Source organism: Miniopterus natalensis, chromosome 17 (genome assembly GCF_054644295.1).
Source record: "Miniopterus natalensis isolate mMinNat1 chromosome 17, mMinNat1.hap1, whole genome shotgun sequence".
Taxonomy (NCBI): domain Eukaryota; kingdom Metazoa; phylum Chordata; class Mammalia; order Chiroptera; family Miniopteridae; genus Miniopterus; species Miniopterus natalensis.
In genome coordinates this window covers 35,989,550-36,011,946 of record NC_142097.1, presented here as the reverse complement: position 1 = coordinate 36,011,946, position 22,397 = coordinate 35,989,550, and the positions used below count along the sequence as shown (strand labels likewise).

The 22,397-nt window shown below is 54.4% G+C and overlaps 2 protein-coding genes across 5 annotated transcripts in view; one reads left to right on the top strand and one right to left on the bottom strand.

Annotated features, from left to right (window-relative positions):
- The window catches only part of MARCHF10 (membrane associated ring-CH-type finger 10), a 59,390-nt gene extending 52,863 nt beyond the window's left edge, over window positions 1-6,527 (top strand). The window contains exons 9-10 of the mRNA XM_016204832.2: window positions 3,129-3,171; window positions 6,469-6,527. Coding sequence (XP_016060318.2) covers window positions 3,129-3,171; window positions 6,469-6,527 — 102 coding nt within the window. The remainder of the gene's footprint in view (window positions 1-3,128; window positions 3,172-6,468) is intronic.
- Window positions 6,528-12,190: 5,663 nt separating this feature from the next.
- The window catches only part of MRC2 (mannose receptor C-type 2), a 50,773-nt gene continuing 40,566 nt past the window's right edge, over window positions 12,191-22,397 (bottom strand). Inside the window, exons 15-30 of one of the 4 annotated variants that reach the window (XM_016204129.2) lie at window positions 22,060-22,198; window positions 21,915-21,950; window positions 21,526-21,686; window positions 21,345-21,412; window positions 20,506-20,606; window positions 20,068-20,210; window positions 16,780-16,894; window positions 16,497-16,660; window positions 16,203-16,311; window positions 15,453-15,691; window positions 15,166-15,334; window positions 14,923-15,072; window positions 14,490-14,609; window positions 14,122-14,301; window positions 13,619-13,645; window positions 12,191-13,522 (exon numbers count right to left, since the gene is read on the bottom strand). In XM_016204129.2, the coding sequence (XP_016059615.2) occupies window positions 13,296-13,522; window positions 13,619-13,645; window positions 14,122-14,301; window positions 14,490-14,609; window positions 14,923-15,072; window positions 15,166-15,334; window positions 15,453-15,691; window positions 16,203-16,311; window positions 16,497-16,660; window positions 16,780-16,894; window positions 20,068-20,210; window positions 20,506-20,606; window positions 21,345-21,412; window positions 21,526-21,686; window positions 21,915-21,950; window positions 22,060-22,198 (2,148 nt within the window). In that variant the 3' untranslated portion in view covers window positions 12,191-13,295. Of the gene's footprint in view, window positions 13,523-13,618; window positions 13,646-14,121; window positions 14,339-14,489; window positions 14,610-14,922; window positions 15,073-15,165; window positions 15,335-15,452; window positions 15,692-16,202; window positions 16,312-16,496; window positions 16,661-16,779; window positions 16,895-20,067; window positions 20,211-20,505; window positions 20,607-21,344; window positions 21,413-21,525; window positions 21,687-21,914; window positions 21,951-22,059; window positions 22,199-22,397 lie in introns of all 4 variants that reach the window. The other 3 variants (XM_016204136.2, XM_016204143.2, XM_016204150.2) reach the window with 3 other exon arrangements.

Sequence of the window (22,397 nt, the reverse complement as noted above, 5' to 3'; positions counted from 1 at the left end):
CTCTGGCCTGTATCAGGTGCTGAGAAGGGGTCGGGTGAGAGTGGCTACCAGACATGGTGCCGCGATGTCCCTTTCTTTGAGGAGCTTATGGTCAAGTTGGAATTTATAAACCAGAAACTATCATATTTATAAAACCAGAAAAATAATAGGAAAGTCGCACTTGGTCAAGAGAGCCAGTGGATCCACCCAGTGAATTCCCAGGGGCTGTGAAATTGACATCAGGTTTTCCCTGGCTGGAACTCCTGGGGTTTCCAATGATCTCAGAAACAATCAATTTGTCTCCCCCAGTGAGGTTGTGAGCTATTTGAAGGCAAAGCCCAGCCTTCTATCTTTCTCATGATGCTGGCACACAGTAAATCATGTTTTACAACTGACCATGTCCCAGACACTATGGATGCCAGGAGCATTGATTGATTCCCCAAGTGCTAAATGACTGTCAAATAAAGATGTGGTCTTGTGGGGGAGAGGTGGGATGTTTCATTGGCAACTGGGGCATGGAACCCTTATCTCTTTTGAACCTCCCCCCCCCCCCCCCCCCCCAGTCCTCCAGGGCCTAGAAAATGCCTGGCAGAGTGTAGGTGCTCAATAACCTTTTAATGCTCAAACAATAAATTAATGAAGCAGAACCTGCTTCTTCCAGGAGGCAAGCCTTGAGTTATGTTTTGGAAAAAGTGATAGTACAAATTTGTGGAGAGAAAGATATTCTAGGTAAAGGAACACCCAAGTTCAAGGTATATTTATTTATTTAAAGATTTTCTGTGAACCTACTATGTGCCAGGTTCTAAACTAGATTCCGGGAATACAAAGGTGATGAAGACATTCCTTGCCTATAAGGGACTCAAAGTCTAAAGAGAGAATAGACATGTAACAAGAGTATAAAAAATGTGCCTTGTGTTATAACAAGATTGAGCCAGATGTGGGGGAACATAGAGCAAAGTTAAATGCCATGAGGAACCACCATTCTCACCTCCTCCTTCCACTCCTTCTCCAGGACAGACTCTCCAGGCAGGGTCTTCAGGGACTCAAACCAAAGTTTCCAAGGCCTTGCTTTTAATCCAGTAGGTTCTACTCTTTGCCATCAGTCTTCCCCCTGCTTTGAGGGCCTGGTGGCCAAGCTGCTTCCATTATTGCTCTCATCCACTGATCAGCTGAGGAGCTGATGGTTGCACTGAATCTTGGAGAATTTAGCAGATAGACAAGGGTAGATGGGGAGAGAAAGGGCATTCTATGCAGAAAGAAATGCAAAGGCTCAGAGGCCTAAGAAGACTTGCATGTTTGCGAAAGTCAAGGAGTTGAGTGTGGCCGAGACTGGCAGGAAGTGAGCCTGGCTGGGAGCAGGATGTAAAGGGTTTGTGTATGGCTCTAGAAGGCCACTCAAGGGGTTCTAGCTGGGTTGGGCAGGCCAAGAGGTTTGCGTTTTTGAGATATAGCTGGAGCAGCCATGAGAAGGGCAGGCTGGAGGGTAGCTGGCTGTTGCAATGGTACAAGGCAAAGGTCCAGTGTGGGAAGCACTGGAGATGGGAAGGGCGGACTTGGTGGGCACAGAGGGAGGTACATATGGGCTGAAGGAAGCACTGAATGGTGTTCTCCGCAAGTGCTCAGCACAAGAACACAGGACCCACCAGCCTCCCTTCACCCCACTTTGTTCACCCTTTAATCTGATGGGGACACAGAGCTGGCCTGTGAGGTGAAGCTGAAAGGACTTGCCTTCCCTGTCCTCTCTTCCTTTCAGCACCCACACAGGGCGCTCCGTTATTCAGGCCTGCTCCCCCAGAGTCCCCTATCCTGGGTGTCCTCATAGCCTATGTCTTATCTCTACCATGCTCACCATCTCCCCCAATGCAATGTACCGGTACCCTGCCTGCCCATGGCAGCTCCTCTATACCCCTTAGGGGCCTCATTCACTAAACTTCATTTAAAAATGGAGAGAATCCCAGTCAGTGTGCTGAAAGGCAAAGGGCAGAGGGACCCCAGGCCCTCCCATCACTACAGTGCTCTCCTGGAGTAAGGCAGCCTTTGTCTCCTGCCCCAGGTGTGCTGTATATTAACACTGCACCTGCAGGAAAACTTTTACTTCTAAGAAACCATGGGGGAGGGGAATGCAGGGGCTGGCCTGGGAGACAGGTAGGGTCCTTCAAATCCCACTGATCCATTTATGTGTGAGGCTGGGTGGACTTTCTCTAAGCCCCCTCCATTCATACCATTTCCACAAAACCAAAACTCTGGCCTCAAAGGACCAGATCTACCCAAAATATGGGAGGCCCACGCTCGGCCCACACTCGCCAAGGTGGTGTTTCCTGGTGGAGTGTGAGCGCTGGTTTAGATAAATGCAATCACCTGGTACAGTCTCGAGGCAGGAGGCGGGTTAACACAGTCCTGATACATAATTTACCAGGTAACCAGGACCGCCACTTTATGAGAAATCCATCCCTCTCCTGCCTTCTCCCTGGCCTGTGGGTGAGAGGTGCCCCAGGGGTCAAAGCTGCCTCCACACAGGGCAGCCAGTTGCCCCAGTAACAGTGTCTGGAACCCCTTGTTTTGTCCCCCAGCCTGTCACAAAACCCCTCTTCTCCTGGGGGAAGAGCACTAGCCTCTGTACCGATCCCACATCTTCATAGCCTGGCACAATGGGCTCCCACGGAGTACACAGTGTTTCTTATTGTGGCATAAAATGCCATAAAGTCAGAACAAAGAGGGAGCCCAGAGCCTTGATGGGCCTGCTGCTTCCTGCCGGGCAGAGAATACAAGCGATTGTTTAAAAGCCAGTGGTGAGGCAAGTGGCCAATTAGCAGGGCCTTCACCCCCACGGCCTGAAAATGTGATTCGGACCATCAGAATGGGTTTGCTATTCAGATCAATTGCAGAGAGGAAGCAAGTCTGCTCACGCTACCAAAATTAGAAGCCCTGAGCGAGCCAAGGTGGCCTGGGTCACGCGGCTGCCCGGCTGTTTAAGGCGAGGCTGAGCCCCGCAGGTGCACATCAGCGTGCCCGCGGCCCTCTGCCCACTGCCCCTGCCCTTTAAGGTGGTGGTAAAGCTTTCCTAGGACATCCCTGAGACTCGGGATTACACAGCTGTTCACAGTTGTTTTGGAAAAACAATTCATTTTTCATTGTCTTCTTTCTCATAGTTGTCAAGAAATTTCCCACAACCCAGACCGGAAGAAAATGAAAGTAGGTTTGGGGGTCAGTCCTGCCATTTTGAGGGTGTTTGCTAATTTACTCTTTTTCTGTCACTGTGTTGAATATAACACGGTGGAAGGAAGTAATGACCACCACCCAAGAGGCAAAAATAGCCCCACCAAGCTTGGGAAACTCTAGCTGCAGTAATCAGGAAGGCGAGTCCAAGTACTGGATGCAGAGCAGATAAGACTTTTAATTCATCCGGAAAGCAAGGGAAAGGCCAACAAAAGGGAAGGCAGTCTTGTCCGGCGTAGGATGACTCGCTGCAGGTTTTTCCCTTTTCCTTTGCTGGAATTCTCCAGCCTGCAGTACTTGGGGAGCCTCTCCGGTTATCTTCCCACCCTGGAAGGGGGCTGTTTGGCCATTACCGGAAGGAACCACATTCAGTCACAAGCTGGTGGCTTTTATTGGGTTTCCTCACCATTCGGTCCAATCAAATGGGTCTGTGGGACTCAAAGATTGAACATGGAAAATAGGCCTCCTGGAAAAGATCCCTCTTAGGAGGCACACCTGCCTTCAAAGGGGTTCATTCTCTCAGAGAAAACCCAGCCGAAGAAAATGTGGTAATTAAAGCAGGAGGGCCTGCAGTCAGACTCGGGAAGGCCCTCTCCAGCAGCAGGGAGAATCAACATTACAGTGATCTGAGCGGGGATGTGACAAGGCCGTCCCTGGAGGCTATTCTGGGTTGAAATTTTACAACTGCCTGCCCTCAAAGGTTTAGGGCAGTAAATCCCACACCGGCTTTGCCATCAGAATCACTGGGGACTTACCAAAAGTAGACTCCTGGGCCCCTCCCAGAGACTCGGGTCAGGCCAAGGGGTGACCTCTGGCGATCAGCGCGCAGCTGGTCGCGGGGATGCTTTGGGGGAACCCCGTCGACCTGCCTGGAGACGCTACAGGAGCTCACAGCCGCAGCGGGTGAGGCCCAGACGATGACTCTGGAGGACCCAGTTTACTATGCAGGGCACGCTCCTCTGAGAACCCGGGGGAGGGGGGCATTTTCAGGGACGTGGGAGGGGACCTCCCCTGCTCACAAAGGGAGCCCACAGAGTCCCAGCCTTAGGCGCGACCGCGCTGCCCAGCGGAGCTCGGCGAGGGCGCAGCGCTGCTTCGCGTCCTCTGGGGCCACTCTGGCCGCCACCCCCGCATCCAGCACTGTCCCCAGGGCAGACCCAGAGCGGCTGCTCCCCCTCCGGCAGCCGGGGAGGGAGCGGTGCGGCCGAGAAAAGACCTTTGTGTCGCGGGCGCACACACCCCCTCTCGCGGAAAACGCCTCGGCGCCTCGCCTCGCTGGTCCTAATCTCCGCATTTGGCGAGACCCCTGCTCCGGAAAGGGCGCGCCAGCGAGCCGCCTTTGGGCGCCCGGGAGGACGCGGGGGCCCGAGGCTCCGGGCAGGGTCTCGGCGCCGCGCCCGGCTGCGCCCCTCCCCAGGCCCCGCCCCGGAGGCGCCCGTGGCTCTTCCCGGTTCGGGGAAACCTGCCGCAGCCGGGCGCGCCCGGGCGGGTTCGGCTGGGCAGGGGCGCCCCCTAGTGCCCAGCGCGGGCCGCTGCCGCCCTGCTGCCCCTGGGGCCCTGAGGAGCAACTTTTTCCCCAGGGGCCTGGGCAGGAGAAGGGCATCCCTGGGGTGATGCTTAAAAAAGAGTCTCCACGAAGGGGACCCCGGGAGCCCTCCCTGCTGTCCTCCCGTGTTGCTCGAAATGATGTCACTTGCCATCCTACTGAAGGAAACGGGTTAGCTCTAGGACCACCCTCTCCGGGCACCAATACGGGCGCAGCCAGTTGTCCCCTGGAAATGTAAATCTCGGTCCCCTCTGCCTGCCCCAGCCCTGCACACCCCAGAGGCTGGCGGGCACAGCTGAGGTGGAGTGAAGCGCTGCGGAGGGACGGTCTTGGCACGCTGGTCAGGATGCCGCCCTTGCCTGGCTTCCCGCCAGCGCCATGATCAAGAAAAGAGCCAGGCCAGCCAGAGGCAGAGCCACATGCCTCCCACCCTCCCGCGGGCCACACTCTTCTTGGGTCCCCAGCAGCCTGGCATGACTCACCTGGTTGGCAGCACTTTAAGATAGGTTGCCAGAGCTGAGTCACAGCTGTGACCTGCCGTCCTAGCTTAGTTCAGGTAGACAGGGAGGAAAAAAGGCAAAACATCAGGGCCCACTAGGTGGCACAAAGAAATGCCAGCCTCCTTGTGGCTCTGTGGTGACCATGCCAGCCTTCTCACCAGGCACCCCCCCCCCCGCACCTGGTAACCAAAGCAACACACAAATGCCACAGGTGGCACACACAGAGATAAGGGCAGCTGGGGAGAGTCCCTGGGTGGGTGTGCCCAGGTCTCACAACCTGTCACACCTTTCTGTGACCCAGCCCCCCTGACAAATGCCTTCCAGCTGGCACAAATCACTGTCATCACAGCCAAGTCCAAGGGCAGGGGGGTAGCAATGCCTCCTGCAGCTATCAATACAGGTGTGAACAGGAGCAGGCACAAGGGCCTTCAGGACAAAGGCTGGGCCAGAGCACCTCCCCATTTGCACAAGTCAAGGCAACTGGCCTTGGGGTAAAGAACAGGATGGGTGAGGAAACGGGAAGCTTGTGGGGCTGAGGCTTCTTTGTGGTGGAGGTAGAAGCTGAGAGGGTCCAGGTAGGCATGGGGGGATGTCGACTGCTCCTGCCCCCTGCCCTTCTTCAACAGACAGAAAGTTTCCACATAGTCAGGGAGCACTCACTCAAGCCAATGGGGAAAGAAAGATATTGAGAACAAGAGTTCCCTCCAAGAATAAAGAGCCTCTACCCCGATTCCATCTCCTCACTCAGAACCCAGTGCCGTCCCACTCCCTCTCTGCCCTCCCTCCCATCACATGACCCTCTGCTTCTAGCCATTTGATCCCTGGAAGACTTCTGAAAACCTAGGCCAGTTCTCACTTTCCTGACAAGTTAAGGAAGTGAGTTTATGTGGGGACATTACCCTGAGAGGCTCCTCCAGCTATTCATCCTGAAAACATTTGTAGCACCAGGCCCCGTGGGGATGTGGAGATGAGTAAAATGCTTTCCTTGAGGGGCTTACAGTCCAGCTGCCCTGCCCTGGCCTGGCTGGAAGCCCAGTGGGAAGTCTAGGAATTTCCCAGCCCAGACTGCGGTCTCTGTTCCCCACACTGTTCCAGGCACTGCAGCACGTGTGTGGCCGGCTGGGGGGGCTGAGGGGGGGCAGGAGGGGAGGCAGTGCCATGCCCGTCCATGACAGATCCCGCAGTCTGCTGTGGCTGTACAGCCTGAGAGATCTTCTTGCTTTCCAGATTCTGAGTTGGGAGATGGAAATGAAAACACTTATGAAAGCAACAGCCGGGTCACCTAGCAAGGAGCTGGCCATGGAGCTCGGCAGAGACCTCTCCCCCAGCCACCCTTTCTATGTCCTCAGATGCCTCCCTCCCTCCTCCTCTTTACTGAAACCGAGACCAGTGTGTCCTCAGTTACCATTTGCACTTTATGCCACTCTCTTCTTGGGGCCTGGCTTGAGCGTCTACGGACAGCAACAGCCACCAGCCCAGTCCGACAGCGTAGGCCAAGCAGCCTGGCCTTGCTGAGCACCCACAGGCTGCCCTGCTGCTGCCCCTCAACCCAGAATCCCCATGGGACCCAGCAGCCCCGACAAGTCCAGTGGCCTGGGGTCCCTCTGCTGAGGGCACCTGTTCAGGCCTCCACCCTGAGTGGAATCGAGCCGTGTATTCAGTAAACTGACTTAATTCACCCAGCTTTGTTTTGAGCTTATTTCGGTCGCATTGGGCAAAGGCTTGGGGCCTCCAACTGGGAGGACGGGGAAGCCTAGCTCACAGTCCCCTCCCCACCTCCACTTTTCCTTGCTCTGCACCATCACTGTCAGAGGGATGACACACCTGTGGCCTGGTAAGGACCTGATTGGTATGTGGACTCCACGCTTCTCTCCTAATTACATTTTAGGGCTAAAGACCAGATCAAACGGGGTCAAAAAAGACCAAAGAAGGCTCATGAGAAGTGTGTGTGTGTGTGTGTGTGTGTGTGTGTGGTCAAAAAATAAAAGATGGAGCACAAACTGACACATGCAAAATTATGCCAAGTAAAATAAGCCAGACATGAAAGACTACCTATTGTATGATCTATTTATATGCAGTTTCTAGAAAAGGCAAAACTGTAGAGACAGAAAGATCCGTGGTCACGGGGGTTGGGACCAGGAACAGAGAGACTAACTGCAGACAGCTGGAGAGGACGCTGGCTGCTGACGGTGCCCTAAAGCAGGTTCGTGCAGGTGTTTACACAACTGGACGAATTTACCAAAGTTCATTAAACTCTACTTAATATGAGCGAACCCTATGGCCCTGGCCAGTGTGGCTCAGTTGGTTAGAATGTCGTCCCGCAGGCTGAAGGGTCGCAGGTTCAATTCCCAGTCAGGGCACAAACCCAGGTTGTGGGTTTGATCCTGGGTCGGGGTGCATGGAGGAGGCAACCAACTGATGTTTCTATCTCACATCAATGTTTCTCTCCCTCTCCCTCTCCCTCCCCCTCCCCCCCCTCCCCTCCCTCCCTCCCACTCTCTCTGAAAAGCAATGGAAAAAATATCCTTGGGTGAGAGAGAGAGAGAGGGAGAGAATGTCTACATATCAAGCGAGCCCTCACCTCATCCATGTGCATTCCAGACATTACACCTCATGGTCCTACCCCAGCCCTGTGCTACCTGATGTAAGTATCCCCCTCCCCTCTTTTAACCCCCACCCGAGGACACTTTTCCATTGCTTTTCAGAGACAGTGGAAAGGAGAACGAGAGAGAGAGAAACATCAATGTGAGAGAGACACCGATTGGTTGCCTCTCGCGGGGCCGGGGATGGCGCCGGCAACAGAGGCCCGTGCCCTTGGCCAGAATCGAGCCCGGGCCCGGGCCCGTCCGTCAGCCCCTTTAGGGCGATGCTCTAGCCACGGAGCCAAACCAGCCAGAGTGCATCCCCGGCTCTTTTCAAAGTTTGCTTTCCGTCACTTCATTTTTATGAAAGACCTACACTAGTACGTGTTCGTTAACTGAAGGGAGTCTGAAATTTCACGTTTAGGAAAAAAGAGAAACGCGTTCAGCGTGTGTGCCGCCAGGAGCCCTTCTGGCAGCGAGCGTGGCGCCCCGAGCTCCTTCCCGGGGCCGCGCTCAGCGTCCCAGCTTCCAGCCCCGCAGCCGGCGCTGTCTGTGAGCGTCGGCGCTTCGTCTTGATTTATTCTGTGCACCTGGCAGCAAGATGTGCCTAAGGGATCAGAAGGGCCTGAGAGAGTGCACACAGGCGTTGACACTTAGTGTAAAATCGGACCTGATTAAGCGTTTGGGTCATGGTGAACGAAACGAAGGCCCTGCGCGTTGAATTTGGGGTCTGGGAATGCTCACCTTCGCTTGACGCCATTTCGGCTTACGAGAGGGTTCGTAGGAATGCTCCGTTTCAGAGAGCTGGGGAAGCCTGTCACTGCCTTGGAAGGGACGCCACAGACCAAAAGCAAAGTCATTCTTGGCCCATAAACTCAAAAGAGGCCTCCAAAACCCTCAGGAGATGGCAGATTCTTTGTCTTGATGAGAGTCAAGACAAAGTTCTTGACTCTCAGAGCCTGCCTGCAGGATTGTAAGGGGGCTCCCCAGTCCTCACTGCCCACCCCCAACACTTTGTATAGTGCAGGGAGGGTGGAGGAGCGGTGGCAGGGCAAGTTCGACTCTGTGCCTCAGTTTCCTCATCTGTAAAAAGGGCCAACAGCACCTACTTCGTGGTGCATTGAGAAGACAAAGTGAGTTAATTCACGGTAAGCAGTTAGGAACAGGGCAGCACTAGTAACTACTCAATAAGTATTTTTATTATCATTATCATGGAGGAATGGCATGTCCAAGGCAATGTCCTGAATCCCCTGCAGTTCCAGTACCAGGAAAGACACCATCCAGAGTTTCCCAAGCCCCAGAGATACAGAAGAGCGTCTCTATTAGCCAGCAGGGACATGCAGTGACAATCCCTCGACACTCCATAAGACCTCAGAACTTAGAGGAGGAAAGGAGAAAATGCCAACTGGACGAGAAAACCTTGATTGACCAGGATTTCCCTATACGAGCTAAAACAAAAGTTCTGCCATCAGTTGGTACTGGAAGATAGTCCATTTTTTTGCACTGACTGCCAGCACCAAACCTGTTTCAAGTGGGAGGGGCCAGCTTGCTGCTTCGGTCTTTCCTTTCTCCAGGGCTGGCACCCCGCCTGCTTTTCTGGACAAGGAGGGGCTGAAATCAGCAGCTCAAGACTGAAGTCAGCCTTTTCCTGGGGCTCTTGGCAGCCCAGGCCCCTAAGATAAAGAACATCAGGCCAGGCCTGAACATCTGGGCACTTTGATCTTACGCCAGTCCCGCTGGCAGCCTCTCCTGATTTATCCCAACTCCTTTCCCTTTTCCTCCCTCTTTCTGCCTCCCTTCCTTGGGGTCCGCCCTCAAGATATAATCTTTACCTTGTCCCTGCAACAGACTCAGCCCTAGTGCTCAAGGCAGCTTGGCAGGATCTGGGTGGCTGTGTTCCAGGAGAGCCATGTGGTGTGGCTGGCCGGCTCCTCACCCCTGCGGCCTCCCAGCTCTGCCCACTGAGCCAGGCCAGCTCTGCCAGGACACCTAGGAGGAGGCATCTCTGCCCTGACAAGAAGAGGCTGTTAAAGGCCTGACACCACTCTCCCATTCATTCATGGATTCAGTGAGCTGTCACTGAGCATCCAGGTGGCCAGAGCTGGGCTGGTTCAGTCCTGCCAGGGAAGGTCAGGCTCAGTGCCTGGCATACAGTAAGTGCCTTTTTTCCGGGCCCATGGGGACACGCCTCAGGGCCTCCCCCTCCCAGCAGAGATGGCATGTTAGAGGAGGTGCTTAACACTTAGTGGACTGAAATGAGCAGAAAGAAAGGAGGCTCAGCCGTGTGCTCTGCTAGAACAGGGCTACCCTGGAGCCAGAGGCAAATGGCTGTGCCCAGAGCCCCTCTCCTGCCCCTACTCTCCTCTTGCGGGGGGAATACCCCAGCAAGGAGAACAAGGTCTGTGGGGGGCCCCAAGGCCCATGAAGCTGTCTGAAGTGCTTGTGGGTGGGGGCAGGGCTCTGGCGAGGACCTCAGCCACCAGCAAAGGAGAGAGGAGTGAGGACAGGTATTTCTGGAGTGATTTACACCCATGAACGCTTGCCCTGGCCAGGTGGCTCAGTTGGTTGGAGTGTCGTCCTGTACACCAGAACGTGGCAGGTTTGATTTCGAGTCCAGGCACATAACCCAAGTTGTGGGTTGGTCCCTGGCCTATACTAATGTTTCCTCTCACATCAATGTTTCTCCCCCCTCTCTCCCTCTCCTTCTCTCTCTCTTTCTCCCTCCCTCTAACATCAATAAAAAATTTTAAAAATTTTAAAAAATTTAAAAAAACCAAAAAACTTCTGGACACTCAGCCAGCCACTGCCTCCAGACAGTAAAGGGCATTTGGGTCCCCACTTCCTCAGCCGCTTCTGCCACCCCAGGAGCTCGTGACCCTGTCTTCACCCCTCAGCTTTTCTTCCCTCCCATGGCAAGGGCTTCTGTCCCAGGGGGACTCCCTGCAGCTGGGCTGTGGTCCATGACAGGGCATTTAATGCACAGAGAAAGCTGTTCCTCAGTTTGGAGAGTGAATCACTACAGGTTAGATTCATCATTATGGGCCCTCCAGTCCCCACTCAAGGGATTGGGGCTCCCTCTCTAAAGAGTCCAGTTGCTGCTGCTGGGCTGCACAGGAGCTAGAGGAGGGCCTTGGACTTGACCTCAGCAAAACAGCTCACAAGCACCCCCTGCGGCTCCCCAGAAAACGGCCAGGTAAGGACAGGGTGCAACTTCTCAATATGCATCTTTTTTATATCATTTATGCTTTGAAGCATGTGACCCTATTACCTATTCAGAGCAGTGGAAACTTGTTTTAAAAAATCACGAACAAGGTAAAACGCACGGGCACAGATCTGACCACCACTGTAGTCACGAGCCAAAGCACCTCCTTAAGAGGTCAATCAGATTAGCCATTCCCACTGACTTTCCACTCTACTTACACCAACACCCACACTCTCTACTGCTGCGCAACTGGGCCCCCCCGACCTCCCTGCCCCCACCCCTCTACCTTCCCCTTCCTTGAGCTCCAGCCAGCCTGGCCTCCCTGCTGGTCCCCTGAAGCACCAAGGACCCCCACAACAGGACCACGGGCACTTGTGCCTGGGACCTGGCTCACGTGTGTGCACTGCTCATTCCCTCACGTACCTCTGGTGAACCCCTCCCCGACCCATGTCCAAACCAGCACACCCTCCCCGGCCGGCATTCGCCCTCCCCACAGCACCTGGCTGCCCTGGCAGAGCTGGCCATCCTTTGCTGGCAGGGCTGTCTCCTTGTTCTTGGCTGTATCTCCGGCTCAAGAATCGTCTGAGTGAGCGAAGGCGGGTGGGGGAAGGCCTGCCTCTTGGTAGTTTCAGTGCCCAAACTCCCGAGGACAGGTGTGTGCTTTCCCAAAACTCAGAGGCTGCCCTGGAAGGTGGATGGCGTGGTGCCCCCACCCAGGGCTGGCCGGGGCACCATAAGTGCTCCCCCCGAGCCACAACCCAGGAATCACAGTAACAGCTGACATTTATGGGGCACTTACTGCATGAGCTCGAAGCGCTAACTGCTCTGCACAGATGAGCTCACTCAATCCTCCAGGACCCTGAAAGCAAGCCGAGGAGGTGAGGCCTGGCCTCCTGATTTACACCTGTTGAAAGTTGAGCTAAGTTGCCCGAGCTCAGGCCCACACACAATTCCCCAGGAACAGAGAGAAGGGTGAGCAGGCCCAGACAGGAAAGGTCGCGGAGGGCCGGAGGAAGAGACGGAGCGAGGGTGTCCCTGGGGGCCCAGAGATAGAAGCACAATGGAGCACTGCAGAAATAACGAATGATGCCAGCTAAAGAATGACATTTATCTCGTAAGCGATATGAGGAACAAGGCCCACAACAGGACAAGGCAGGAACCCCTCTCAAGCCTCTTACAGGTGTTTTATTTGTGTGCTTTTCTTTTTTCTTTTTTGAAAATAATGGCACATTTTTTTAAAAAACTACAAAAAAAAGGACCATGTCTTTGAGTCCGTGTTCACATTGTCCCGCGCTGTGGCACCAGGACTGGCTGTACGCCCCGCAGCGGCCGGGATTCCAGCCTCTCGGAAAGGCAGTGGGTCAGCTCCCCGCACGGCCCCTCAGGAGCAGGGGTGCTGTTCCCCTGGGCTCCACTAGGGGGCGTGCACCTGGCTCCAGCTCCTCTGAGGCCCCAAGACTAGCAACCCCCTCCTCTCTCCAAACCAGAGCCAGGAGCTGGAAACATTAGGGGAACTTATTTTGGTCCCCACAGGGGACTCTTCAGGAACTTTTAAGAGCCCTCCCCCAACCGGCAGGAGATGACACCCCAGCCTAGCCCGGTCACCCCCAGGAGGTTGAGTGTCTTTCCCTGGTTCTGTCTCCAGCCCAGCTGACACCACACTGGTGCCCTGGTTCTCAGGCCCGACCCAGACTGCCCCTGCCACACCCCAAGGCCACCGCAGCAAGCACCAGAGTGATGGATGCTTGGATCCCTCAGGCTGACCTCCAAGAGCAAGAAGATTTCCCAAACCCCAGGGCCCTGGCTCAGAAGGAAGGGCCGGGTGAGAAGCAGGGAGAGGGGACAGGGCAAGGGGCTCAGAGCTGAGGCTGCCAGGTGGGAAGGAGATAAGCGACAGAGGCTGGCTAAGGGCTCAGCAGAGCCTCCTCAGGCTCTGCAATGAGGGGGTCCTGGGGGTTTGGTCAGCTGGCCAGGGCAGGGAGGTCTGGGGAGAAGGAGCCTTCTGTCCTGCCTCTGGTTACCATGGGGGCCCAGGCCCAGGTGACAAGACCTTAGACCTTAGAACCCCCAAAAGGGAGACACCACATGCACTCAGCCAGGTGTCAGCCCAGCCCTCATGGGAGGGAGGGATCCCACCAGCCCAGGCTCTGCCCAGCCCCAGCCCCCAATAGCAGCTCCCATCCCTCCATAGGCCATCTGCACTGGAAGCTGGGGGGGGGGGGCCAGCTGACCCAGCTCCTCCTGCCCAGGCCCTGCCCACACCCTGGGCTCTACTCCTGCTGCTCGTTCATTTCCATGTCAGACACCAGAATGTTCTTCTCTGTGGCCTCGCCAGGACCAGAGGAGCTGCTGCGGCTGTAGCGGGCACCCTCAAAGGCCCCACGCTCGACACTCTGTCGCCTCCGGTAGAGGATCAGGGCTGCGGTCACCAGGGCCAGGAGCAGCAGCACTGCCATCAGCACCACCACCAGGGCCGCTGGGTTCTCTGGGAGCGCTGCTGTGGCAAGACGGACACTTGGTCAAGAAGCCCTGCCACTGCCAGGCAACCTGCCTCTCACCTCCCGGAATGAGGGGAAAGGAGTCTTCCACTCACCTGATGGGGAGAAGCTGCTCTCCTCAGCTGTGGGAAGAGAGAGGGAGGGACTAGTTAGTACTAGTAGTAGTAATCATCGTAAGCAGCAGCAGCAGCAAACACATATAGAGCCCCACTGAGTGCCAGACACTGTTAGCTCATTTAATCTTGTAGGTACTGTTGTTATCCCCATTTTACATATGAGGAAACTGAGGCCACAGAGTTGAAGTAACCTGCCCAAGGTCACAGAGTGGGTAAGTGGTTTGCCTGGGGCTTGAACCCTGCCCATGCCCTTAACCACTACAAAATGACGGGTTTGCTATCTAGCTTGGAAATTTGTAGAACAACCAGTGCTCCATCCAGACCGATTTATCCCAGGGGACAGTTCGGGTGGCCCAGGCCTGTCTGCTCATGCCTTCCCCTGCACTGTGTCTCCTGCAGAATGAGAAGTGGCCCCGGGCCGCACCCCAGTGCCAGCTTCGTGGGGGAGGGAGGCTGAGCGATGTGCCTGTCGGGGCACTCACCTCGAGGGAGCTTGCAGACAACGCCCATGGTGATGTTGGTGCAGGCGCCTGGCCGCCACAGCCCGCTGCTGCTCTGGATCCAGTAGCAGCTGTTGTGGCTCAGCATGCTGGGGCCCAGGCCCGGGGGCCCCCAGTTGGAGTAGTTCACAGCTGTGTTGTCCTGCCAGACCAGGGTGCCTCCTATGGGAAAGAAGGCTCTGAGGGGGTATGGGGAGGACTGACAAGGTAGAGCAGGTGGGAGAGAGCAAGCCTGTTCTAGAACCCATTCTCCCTCCCACAAGTCCTCACCCCACCAAGCCCTGGTGAAGGGCATCTCCCCTACAGCCGGAGGCCTTACCCTCCCCACTCCACACACACAGGGTACCCACCTTTGGGGTTGAAGTTCATGCCTAGCCAGGCACCCCGACTCTGGCCCTCAGAGCTCTGCAGGTGCTCCCAGACAAACACGTTCTCCATCTCATCCCGAATGGACAGGACCATCCCACCCACTGGAGACAAGGGAGGTCCACATCAGGGCAGGCGCATCTCCCTGGGGTAGCAGAGCCCCCCAGAAGCCCCAGCCCCGCTCTCAGGCAGCCTGAGTAGAGGATGGTGTGGAGTCCCTGCATTCATGGTGCACAGTGGGGGGGGGTGATACGTGTAATGCCACATACAGTCCGTCTATATGGAATGTGATGGGGCACTTACAAGTGAGTGCCTATGGGAAGAGTGTAGAGTGGAGACTGTGTTCATAGGGCCTGAGTGTCCACGAGAGGGGTCACCAACTGAAATGCCCAGTGGGCTCTAGCCCGCCCTGCCCACCTTGCTGGCAGCGCTGCAGTGCCTCTTTGTGGCCCAGCTTCAGCTCCATGTGGAAGGAGTAACAGTGCTCCCGGAAGGGAATCCATGAAGATTCAGCCAGGTCCTGGGGACAGCTGCCATGGTAATTTATTCTTCGAGAAGGAGGGGGCCCTGTGGGGTACAGAATTGAGGAAGTGGCCCAGAGTCCTCCCAGGAGTGGTCTATGCCTTACCCACCCCTCTACCCTAGCAGGTGGGCACTCACCACTGTTAACTCCACACACAGCTCCCTGCAACTTGGTTTCACAGCTGGTCGTGCGCCAGGCCCCATCCATATCCACATAGGCGCAGCCCCCTATATGTTGGGGCTCCCTGTCCTGCCAGCTCACATAGCTCAGCGGCTCCTCTGAGACCCAGGAGTATCTCCGGGAGCCCTGGGCAGGAGGGAACCATGAGGGTGGGAGGAAGGGAACCAGCCAGGGAGGTGGGGACAGGGGAGGCAGGGGGTTAGTAAGGGACAGGGAGGGAAATCAGGGCAGTTTGGGAGCCCACCTCTTCGCTGGCCAGCCCAATCCAGAGTGGTGAACGCAGACCTCGGGTGGCCTGTGTGAGGAAGGCCTGGGTGTAGGGGTCAAGCACGTGTGCGAGGCTGGTATTGCGGCTCTCACACAGCAGGAGGGCATCATGCCAGCTCAGTGGCTTCTGCAGCAGCCGGAAGGTGCCGTTGAGGTAGGAGAGATCAGTGCCCGGGGCAGGGGGCGATGCTGCTGGGGATGGGCTCAGCAAGGGGTCTACAGGGAAGGAGACAGGGCTCAGGCAGGGCTCTGCCTCCCTCACCCCATTCCCAGGCATCAAGCAGAGACCAGGCCTCCACTGGGTATAGTGCTTGGCACAGACTAACACTCATTCTTAGCCACTGTTATGATTAATGGCATATTCTTGCTACTAAACCAAGGAGCAAGCTAGAGCCTTCACCTATTCCTACCTCTGAGAACCCCGGGCAGAGGAACCCATGCATGGAACTGAAAGTGCCTCAGACACAAAACCTCAGGCTGCTTGACACCCCAGATGCCCAGAATCTAGTTTTTCCTTGCCAGCCTTTCATACCCCAAACCTTCCTCCCGAGACCCCTCACTGCTCACTGCCTTTCCCTTGATTGGCACTGGGCCTTTCTGCCCATCTGTTTCCTAAGTAGATACACGACTCTGGGGGTGAGGTCAGGAATCATGCTTTATTCCTCCTGGCATGGCCCATAGCATCTAGCCCAGTGCTGGGCTCTCCAAGTTCACTGGTGACACCTACTTGTGCCTTTCTGGCAGATGAAGCCATGTGTCTCCTCCGTGCAGCTCCGATCATCCCAGCGGCCAGTGAAGTGGGATGAGGGGCTGTGCAGGACCACCGCACAGCTGGTCTGGGGGGAAGGAGCTGTTCAGGGGAGCCCCAGCAGCTGCCTCCACCTTGTGCCACTGCCCCCAAACGGCACTATCAGCAAAGAGGCTGGAAGAGGGGGACCCAGGGAGTGAAGGCAAGCACAGCAAGCCAGGGCGGCAGGGCAGGGTGTGGGTGGCAAAGGAGAGTGGGGAGGGACTTCCTCACCGGTATGTTGCCACTGAGAGCAGGGCTAGGGCCAGAGGGCTCCCCTGGTGCCCAGTTGGCATACAGCAGAGGCTCTTGCTCCACCCACTGGAAGTCCTTCTGCGAGGCATGGAGGCCAATCCAAAGGTCAAATGTCACATTGGACAGGCTGGTTGTGATGAATGCTACAGTCCCCCCAGAAGAGAGAGTTATGAGTGACAGGGTAGCCCCTGCTCACTCTGCACTAGCTGTTTTAGGGGATTGTATCAGAGGACACTGGGGGCTCCTCAGAAGCCAGCTCTACCTTGCTCTAAGGAGTTTGCGATGGTGAGCAGTTGGGCCTCTTGCTGTTCGCAGGAGAACTGTGCCTCTGACCACTTCACCCGGTCCTGGGGGTCCTGGCCCTGGATCCGGAAACACTGGGGGAGGAAGGGGAGGTGTGATGTCCAGTTCCACCTCACTGTCCATTAACCCAGAAACTCCACTGCGTACCCCTCAGCAGCAGGCCCTGGGGAGGCTACAGGGGCTCTCACAACCAGGACATGTGGATCTCCTTGAGCAAGGCTCCAGCACCCTCTCAACCTGGCACAGATCACATGCACTTGCCCACACTCTGGGGACGTCTTAGTGGGAGGACTTCTTCAGGCCACCAAAGGCTCTACATCCTATGAGAACAGCACCAGGGCCAAGCACTGGGGGGATGGACAAAGCCCATCTCACTTTCTGCTACACACCTTGGAAGTGTTATCTAAAATCTATTACCCTGCCCTTTGAACATACATGATTATCTGTAGGATACTTTTATCTATTTTTTTGTTTGTTGTTTTTAAATGATCTTTAGTGTTGAAAGTATTACAGATGTCCCCCTTTGTCCCCCTCAACCCCACCCTGGCTCACCTTTTTTTATTTTTTTTTAAATATGTCTTTATTGATTTCAGAGAGGAAGGGAGAGGGGAGAGAGATAGAAACATCAATGATGAGAAAGTCATTGATCCACTGCCTCCTGCACGCCCCGGACTGGGGATGGAGCCCGCAACCTGAGCGTGTGCACTGGTGGGGAATTGAACCCCGATCTCCGGGATCATAGGTCAATGTTCAACCGCTGAGCCATGCAGGCTGGGCCTCTATCTTTATTTTTGAATGGCCTTGTGAGGCAGTAGCTTCTAACTCTTGTAATTTTATGTCTCTTTTGCCACCTTCATTACTTCCATATGGTTAAAGAAACCACCTGTGCGGGAAATCTTCATCAAATGAAGACTATCTTTGAAAATAAATGATTCACAGTAATTTTCTACTTAGAGGCAGTGCAATAGGAGAGAAACAATATATGTAAGATATATTCTGTTTTATATTAGGTGGAAAAAGTCATGAGACTAAGTTTTTGGAAAAATTTAATGACATGAGAAAATGCTCAAAATACAACACTGAGGAAAAAACTCTGGCGACAAAACTGCATTATTTCGTATCGTCTCAATTACATGGGAAAAGGCAGGAAGGGGAGTAACAAATACTGACTGGTTATCGCTGGAGAGTATGGGTGAGTTTTATTTTCTTTCTGTGTTTTTCAAAGTCTTAATACACATGCCTTGCTTTTTTGTTTTAAGAGAAAAGGTATAATATTTGCTTGAATATTCTGAGATGAAGAGCTCCATGATACTAAGGCTGGCTGCACTCCAATGTATGACAAAGATTTATGTATTATATTATCTAAGGTTACCTAATCTAATCCTCACAGTCAGGCCAAATGGCCTTACAATATCCTGCAAAGCAGCGTGGTTGAAGCTCATGCTAATGATGCCAGCACAAACAACAAGGCAATGGTGACCTTCTTTCCTGGCATAAGCTCTTTTCAGCCACCAGTAAAAACAATTCATGGTCTAATCAGATCTGGTCAATCAGCCCAGGGTACAAACAGAACCACTTTTGGAAAGAAATTCACACTCTAGAGGAAGCATTTTGAGATTATTATGCTAAGCGAAATAAGCCAGTTAGAGAAAGACAAATATCACATGCATGACCTCACTTACATGTGGAATCTAATGAACAAAATAAACTGATGGACAAAATAGGTCCAGAGGCATGAATGCATGGAACAGACTGACAGATCTCAGAGGGAAGGGGGGTTGGGGGTAAGGGATGGAGGACAGGAAAAGATTAACCAAAGAATTTATATGCATATATGTATAACCCGTGGACACAGACAATAGTGTGGCGAAGGCCTGGGGTGGCATGGGGGCTGGGTGGATGGGGGCAAAGGGAGGGAAATGGGGGAAATCTGTTATACTGTCAACAATAAAAATAAAGCCCAGCCGGCATGACTCAGTGGTTGAGAGTCGACCTATGAAATGGGGTCACAGTTCGATTTCTCGTCAGGGCACATGCCCGGGTTTCGGGCTCCATCCCCAGTAGGGGGTGTGCAGGAGGCAGCCGATCAATGACTCATCATTGATGTTTCTTTCTCTCTCTCCCTCTCCCTTCCTCTCTCTGAAATCAATATAAACATATTTAAAACAAAAAATAAAATAAAAACAAGTACTTGATCAGGCCTTCTGATTAGTTCACAAGGTGGATTGTTTACTAGGGGAGGAAGGGCTGAAAATGGAGAGAATGCCTCAGAAAACCCAGCCAGTGATGGATGAACAGTTTTCACTTCTATCTGTTTGTCTTTTGTGAGGCAACTTTTTAATCTGTAACAGCCATTAAAATCATGTTTGGAAATAATTTGAACTTCAAACAAGATCCTTGAGTCATGAATCACAAAGTGTCAGAACAAGATTTTTTAAAATGAGGAACATACAACCACTGTGCTCTTTATAATTATTTAAATATGAATAATGATTATGATTGACATTTTTGAGTGATCACAATTATTTCATACCACTAATATAGAAAAAGTTAAAACTTTAAAAATACTATATTTAAATGGTTAGCTCATGCTTTTGTATTGCTTTGTTCTCGTGCATACTTTCATATATATATATAACATTAGTTACATTAGTATGGAGGTAAATATATATTTTTGTAGACACACACATATATATAATGTACACACAAACTTTGTTATGTTCAGTATTTTGTTTTACTAATAGGAATTCATTATCAAAATGTTTAACGAGCCCTGGCCGGTGTGGCTCAGTTGGGTGGGCATTGTCCCGTGCACCGAAGGGTTGCTGGTTCAATTCCGGGTCAGAGCACAAGCCCAGGTTTCAGGGTTGCATGTTCGGGGGGGGGGGGGGGGGGGGGTGTGCAGCAGGCCAATGGATGTCCTGCTCTCTCATCAATGTTTCTCTCTCTCTCTCCCTCTTTCTCTCTCCCCCCCTTCCTTTCTCTCTAAAAAAGCAATAAAAAATCTTTTTTTCTTTAAATGTCTAATGACCACTGATCTAGAAAACGCACCAAACTATTTGGACAACCTTATTTACTGGTGGATCAGGAGGTGCTACTCCACTGAGTCATTTTCCAAAGAGTTTAGCCCTGGCACTGGGACCAAGTAGGAGAGGTTGGTGGGCACAGGTAAGAAGCCATGACTTTGATGTTGCCAAAGGGCCAAGTCCTCTCCTCTGACTCCCTTGCATGCCCCCCCCACTCCTACCTTGTTGAGGAACTGGTTCCAGCCAGAGGGGCAGCCCCCCAGGACCATGGGCAGCAGGTCGAGGGGTTGTGTTTCTCTGGTTTTGTTGCTGCGCTTGCAGACATAGGGCAAGGCTGTCAGGCACCTCTGGTCCCCCCAGTCCTCTGCAGAAAGGGGAGGAGAGGGAAGTCACCCCTAATTCAGGGCAGGGCTGGCAGCACCCTCGTCTCATGCCCTTAGAGGAAGCTTGGCTGGGGCTCAGGTCCCTGTGCCCAACTCTGAACTCAAGTTCTCCATGGCTGCGGGACCGTGGGGACAGGCCCTCCCCTCTCTGGTCTAGCCCTTCTTGAGTTGTGGGAACAAAGAGGATGAGAGACTGATGGCCCCTGCCCAGGCTCGCCTTACTGCCCCCAACATCGACCCTCTCCTGCAGCCTCTCTGCCCCCACCTTGCCCTCACCTCGGCTGGCAGTCATGTACACACACTTCTTATCCTTGCCGATGGGCCGAGGTTTGCCAGGTGCCCAGGAGATGAAGTTTATAATGGAACCATCTGTCCACCTGCAATGGCACCGAGCAGGGGTGACTCCAGCACTGGCCCCAGGCTTCACCTCCCCCATATGCAGCAATAAAGGCCACGGGAAAGGGGGCAGGGAAGGACCCAAATTCAGGAGCTCATCTGTAGGCTGAGAAGGGGGACTACTGTGCTCAGTGCAGCTGGGGACCAAAGGGCCTGGTGCCTCCAGGTAAGGCCCAGCCCTCCCCGGGGGATTGATTTTTCTAAGAAGAGAAGTCTAAGAATCCCCGGGCAGGGCTCCAAGGGCTTTGGTGTGCTGATACCTGCGTGCTCCTGGTCCTTCCTGCCTCAGTGCGTGGTAGGTGGGCCCCGCATACAAAGAGGCCCCTCTGGACCGTAGTCATGTTCTTGCCCATGTCCTAAGGGGGCCTTATTCATGAGTGACTCCAGCATAATATGAGCTGCCATGATGTAGTGCTCAATACTGTGTTGGAAGCTGTACTAAGGACTGCACCTACCTTATTTCTAATCCTCACAACAATCCTACCAGGCAGGCCTCACTATTCATATTCAGATGAGAAAACTGAGGCCCAGAAAGGTTAAGTCACTTGCTCAAGGTCACACAGCCTGCGAGGGCCAGCTCTTGATTCAGATCCAGGTCTTCTTGGTGTGTTATGCAGCCTCCCCCCGCTCCAGCTTGTGGTTGAGGCTAGCTATCCACGCAAGTGCCCTCTCCCACACCTGCTGCCCTCTGCCCAATCCTCCAGTCCCCTGGCCCCTACCTGAAGCGCCCATCGCTCTCTGAGGTGTGCAGGCCGATCCACCAGTGTTGCTCCTGGCCCCGGGAGAACTAGGGAAGCCGAGTGGGCAGGTTAGGGTTGGCAGGGCCTTTGCCGCTGCTGGCCCTGCCCTTCCTCTGCCCGCCTGTGTGCCCACCTCTCCCCTGTTCGCTTGTGTGCCCACCTTCTGCAGGTTGTGTCCCAGGAAGTCTAGCTCAGCCTGGCTGTGCACGGAGACCAGCTCAGCCTGGAACCACGTACAGATGCGCTGTGCCTGAGTCCATGTAGAGTGGTGTTCAAAGAACTTGTACTCAGCCTCCTGGAAACGCAGCCATTCCCGCCGGCCTGCAGGGGCAATGCCAGCGTGGGAATGGTGGCCAGGCTGGAGCTGCCTGCCTGGCCTCAGAGGAGGACAAGGTGGGTCCAGGGCAGAGCTAGCACAGGTGAGCCCGCAAGCCCACCAGACCCAGGCCAACAGGGCTGTGGGCACCCCTGCCAGGCCCTTCCCTGGAGGTGACACCCCTGCCCCTCTCTGGACTGCTATGGGGGGTGGGATGGGCAAAGGGGCCTCACCTTGCGGGCTGACGTCAGGTTCCCGCACTTCCATGCCTACAGGGAAAGGTGCACAGAGACACTGCAGAAAAAGGACACCCTCCCTTGGATCCCCGGCTGCCACCCTTCACCCCATTCCCAGTCCCCTACAGCCACCCCACTCAACCTCGAGGGATCTTGCAGATCCAGTCCAGCTGCGTCTCGCACTGCAAGGCCACCCACTGCAGGGAGGCCAGGTCGAGCACTGCACAGCTCCGGATGTCGTCATCGTCATGCCGGCTCCGGTCGAAATTGTGGTAAGAGAACTAAAGAGGGAGGTCAGAGTGGGAGAGGGTCCTGAGACAGGAGGCGGAGGCTGCCCCCAAGCCCAGAACAGACGGATAAGAGACCTGATTGAGCCGGGAAGCCCCAACCAGGGCTGGATGCCCCACCTCCCCCATGTCCGTTACCTGCCAGCCCAGGGTAGAGGCCTTGCCTCTGGTAAATCTCACCCCTCTCCCAGCC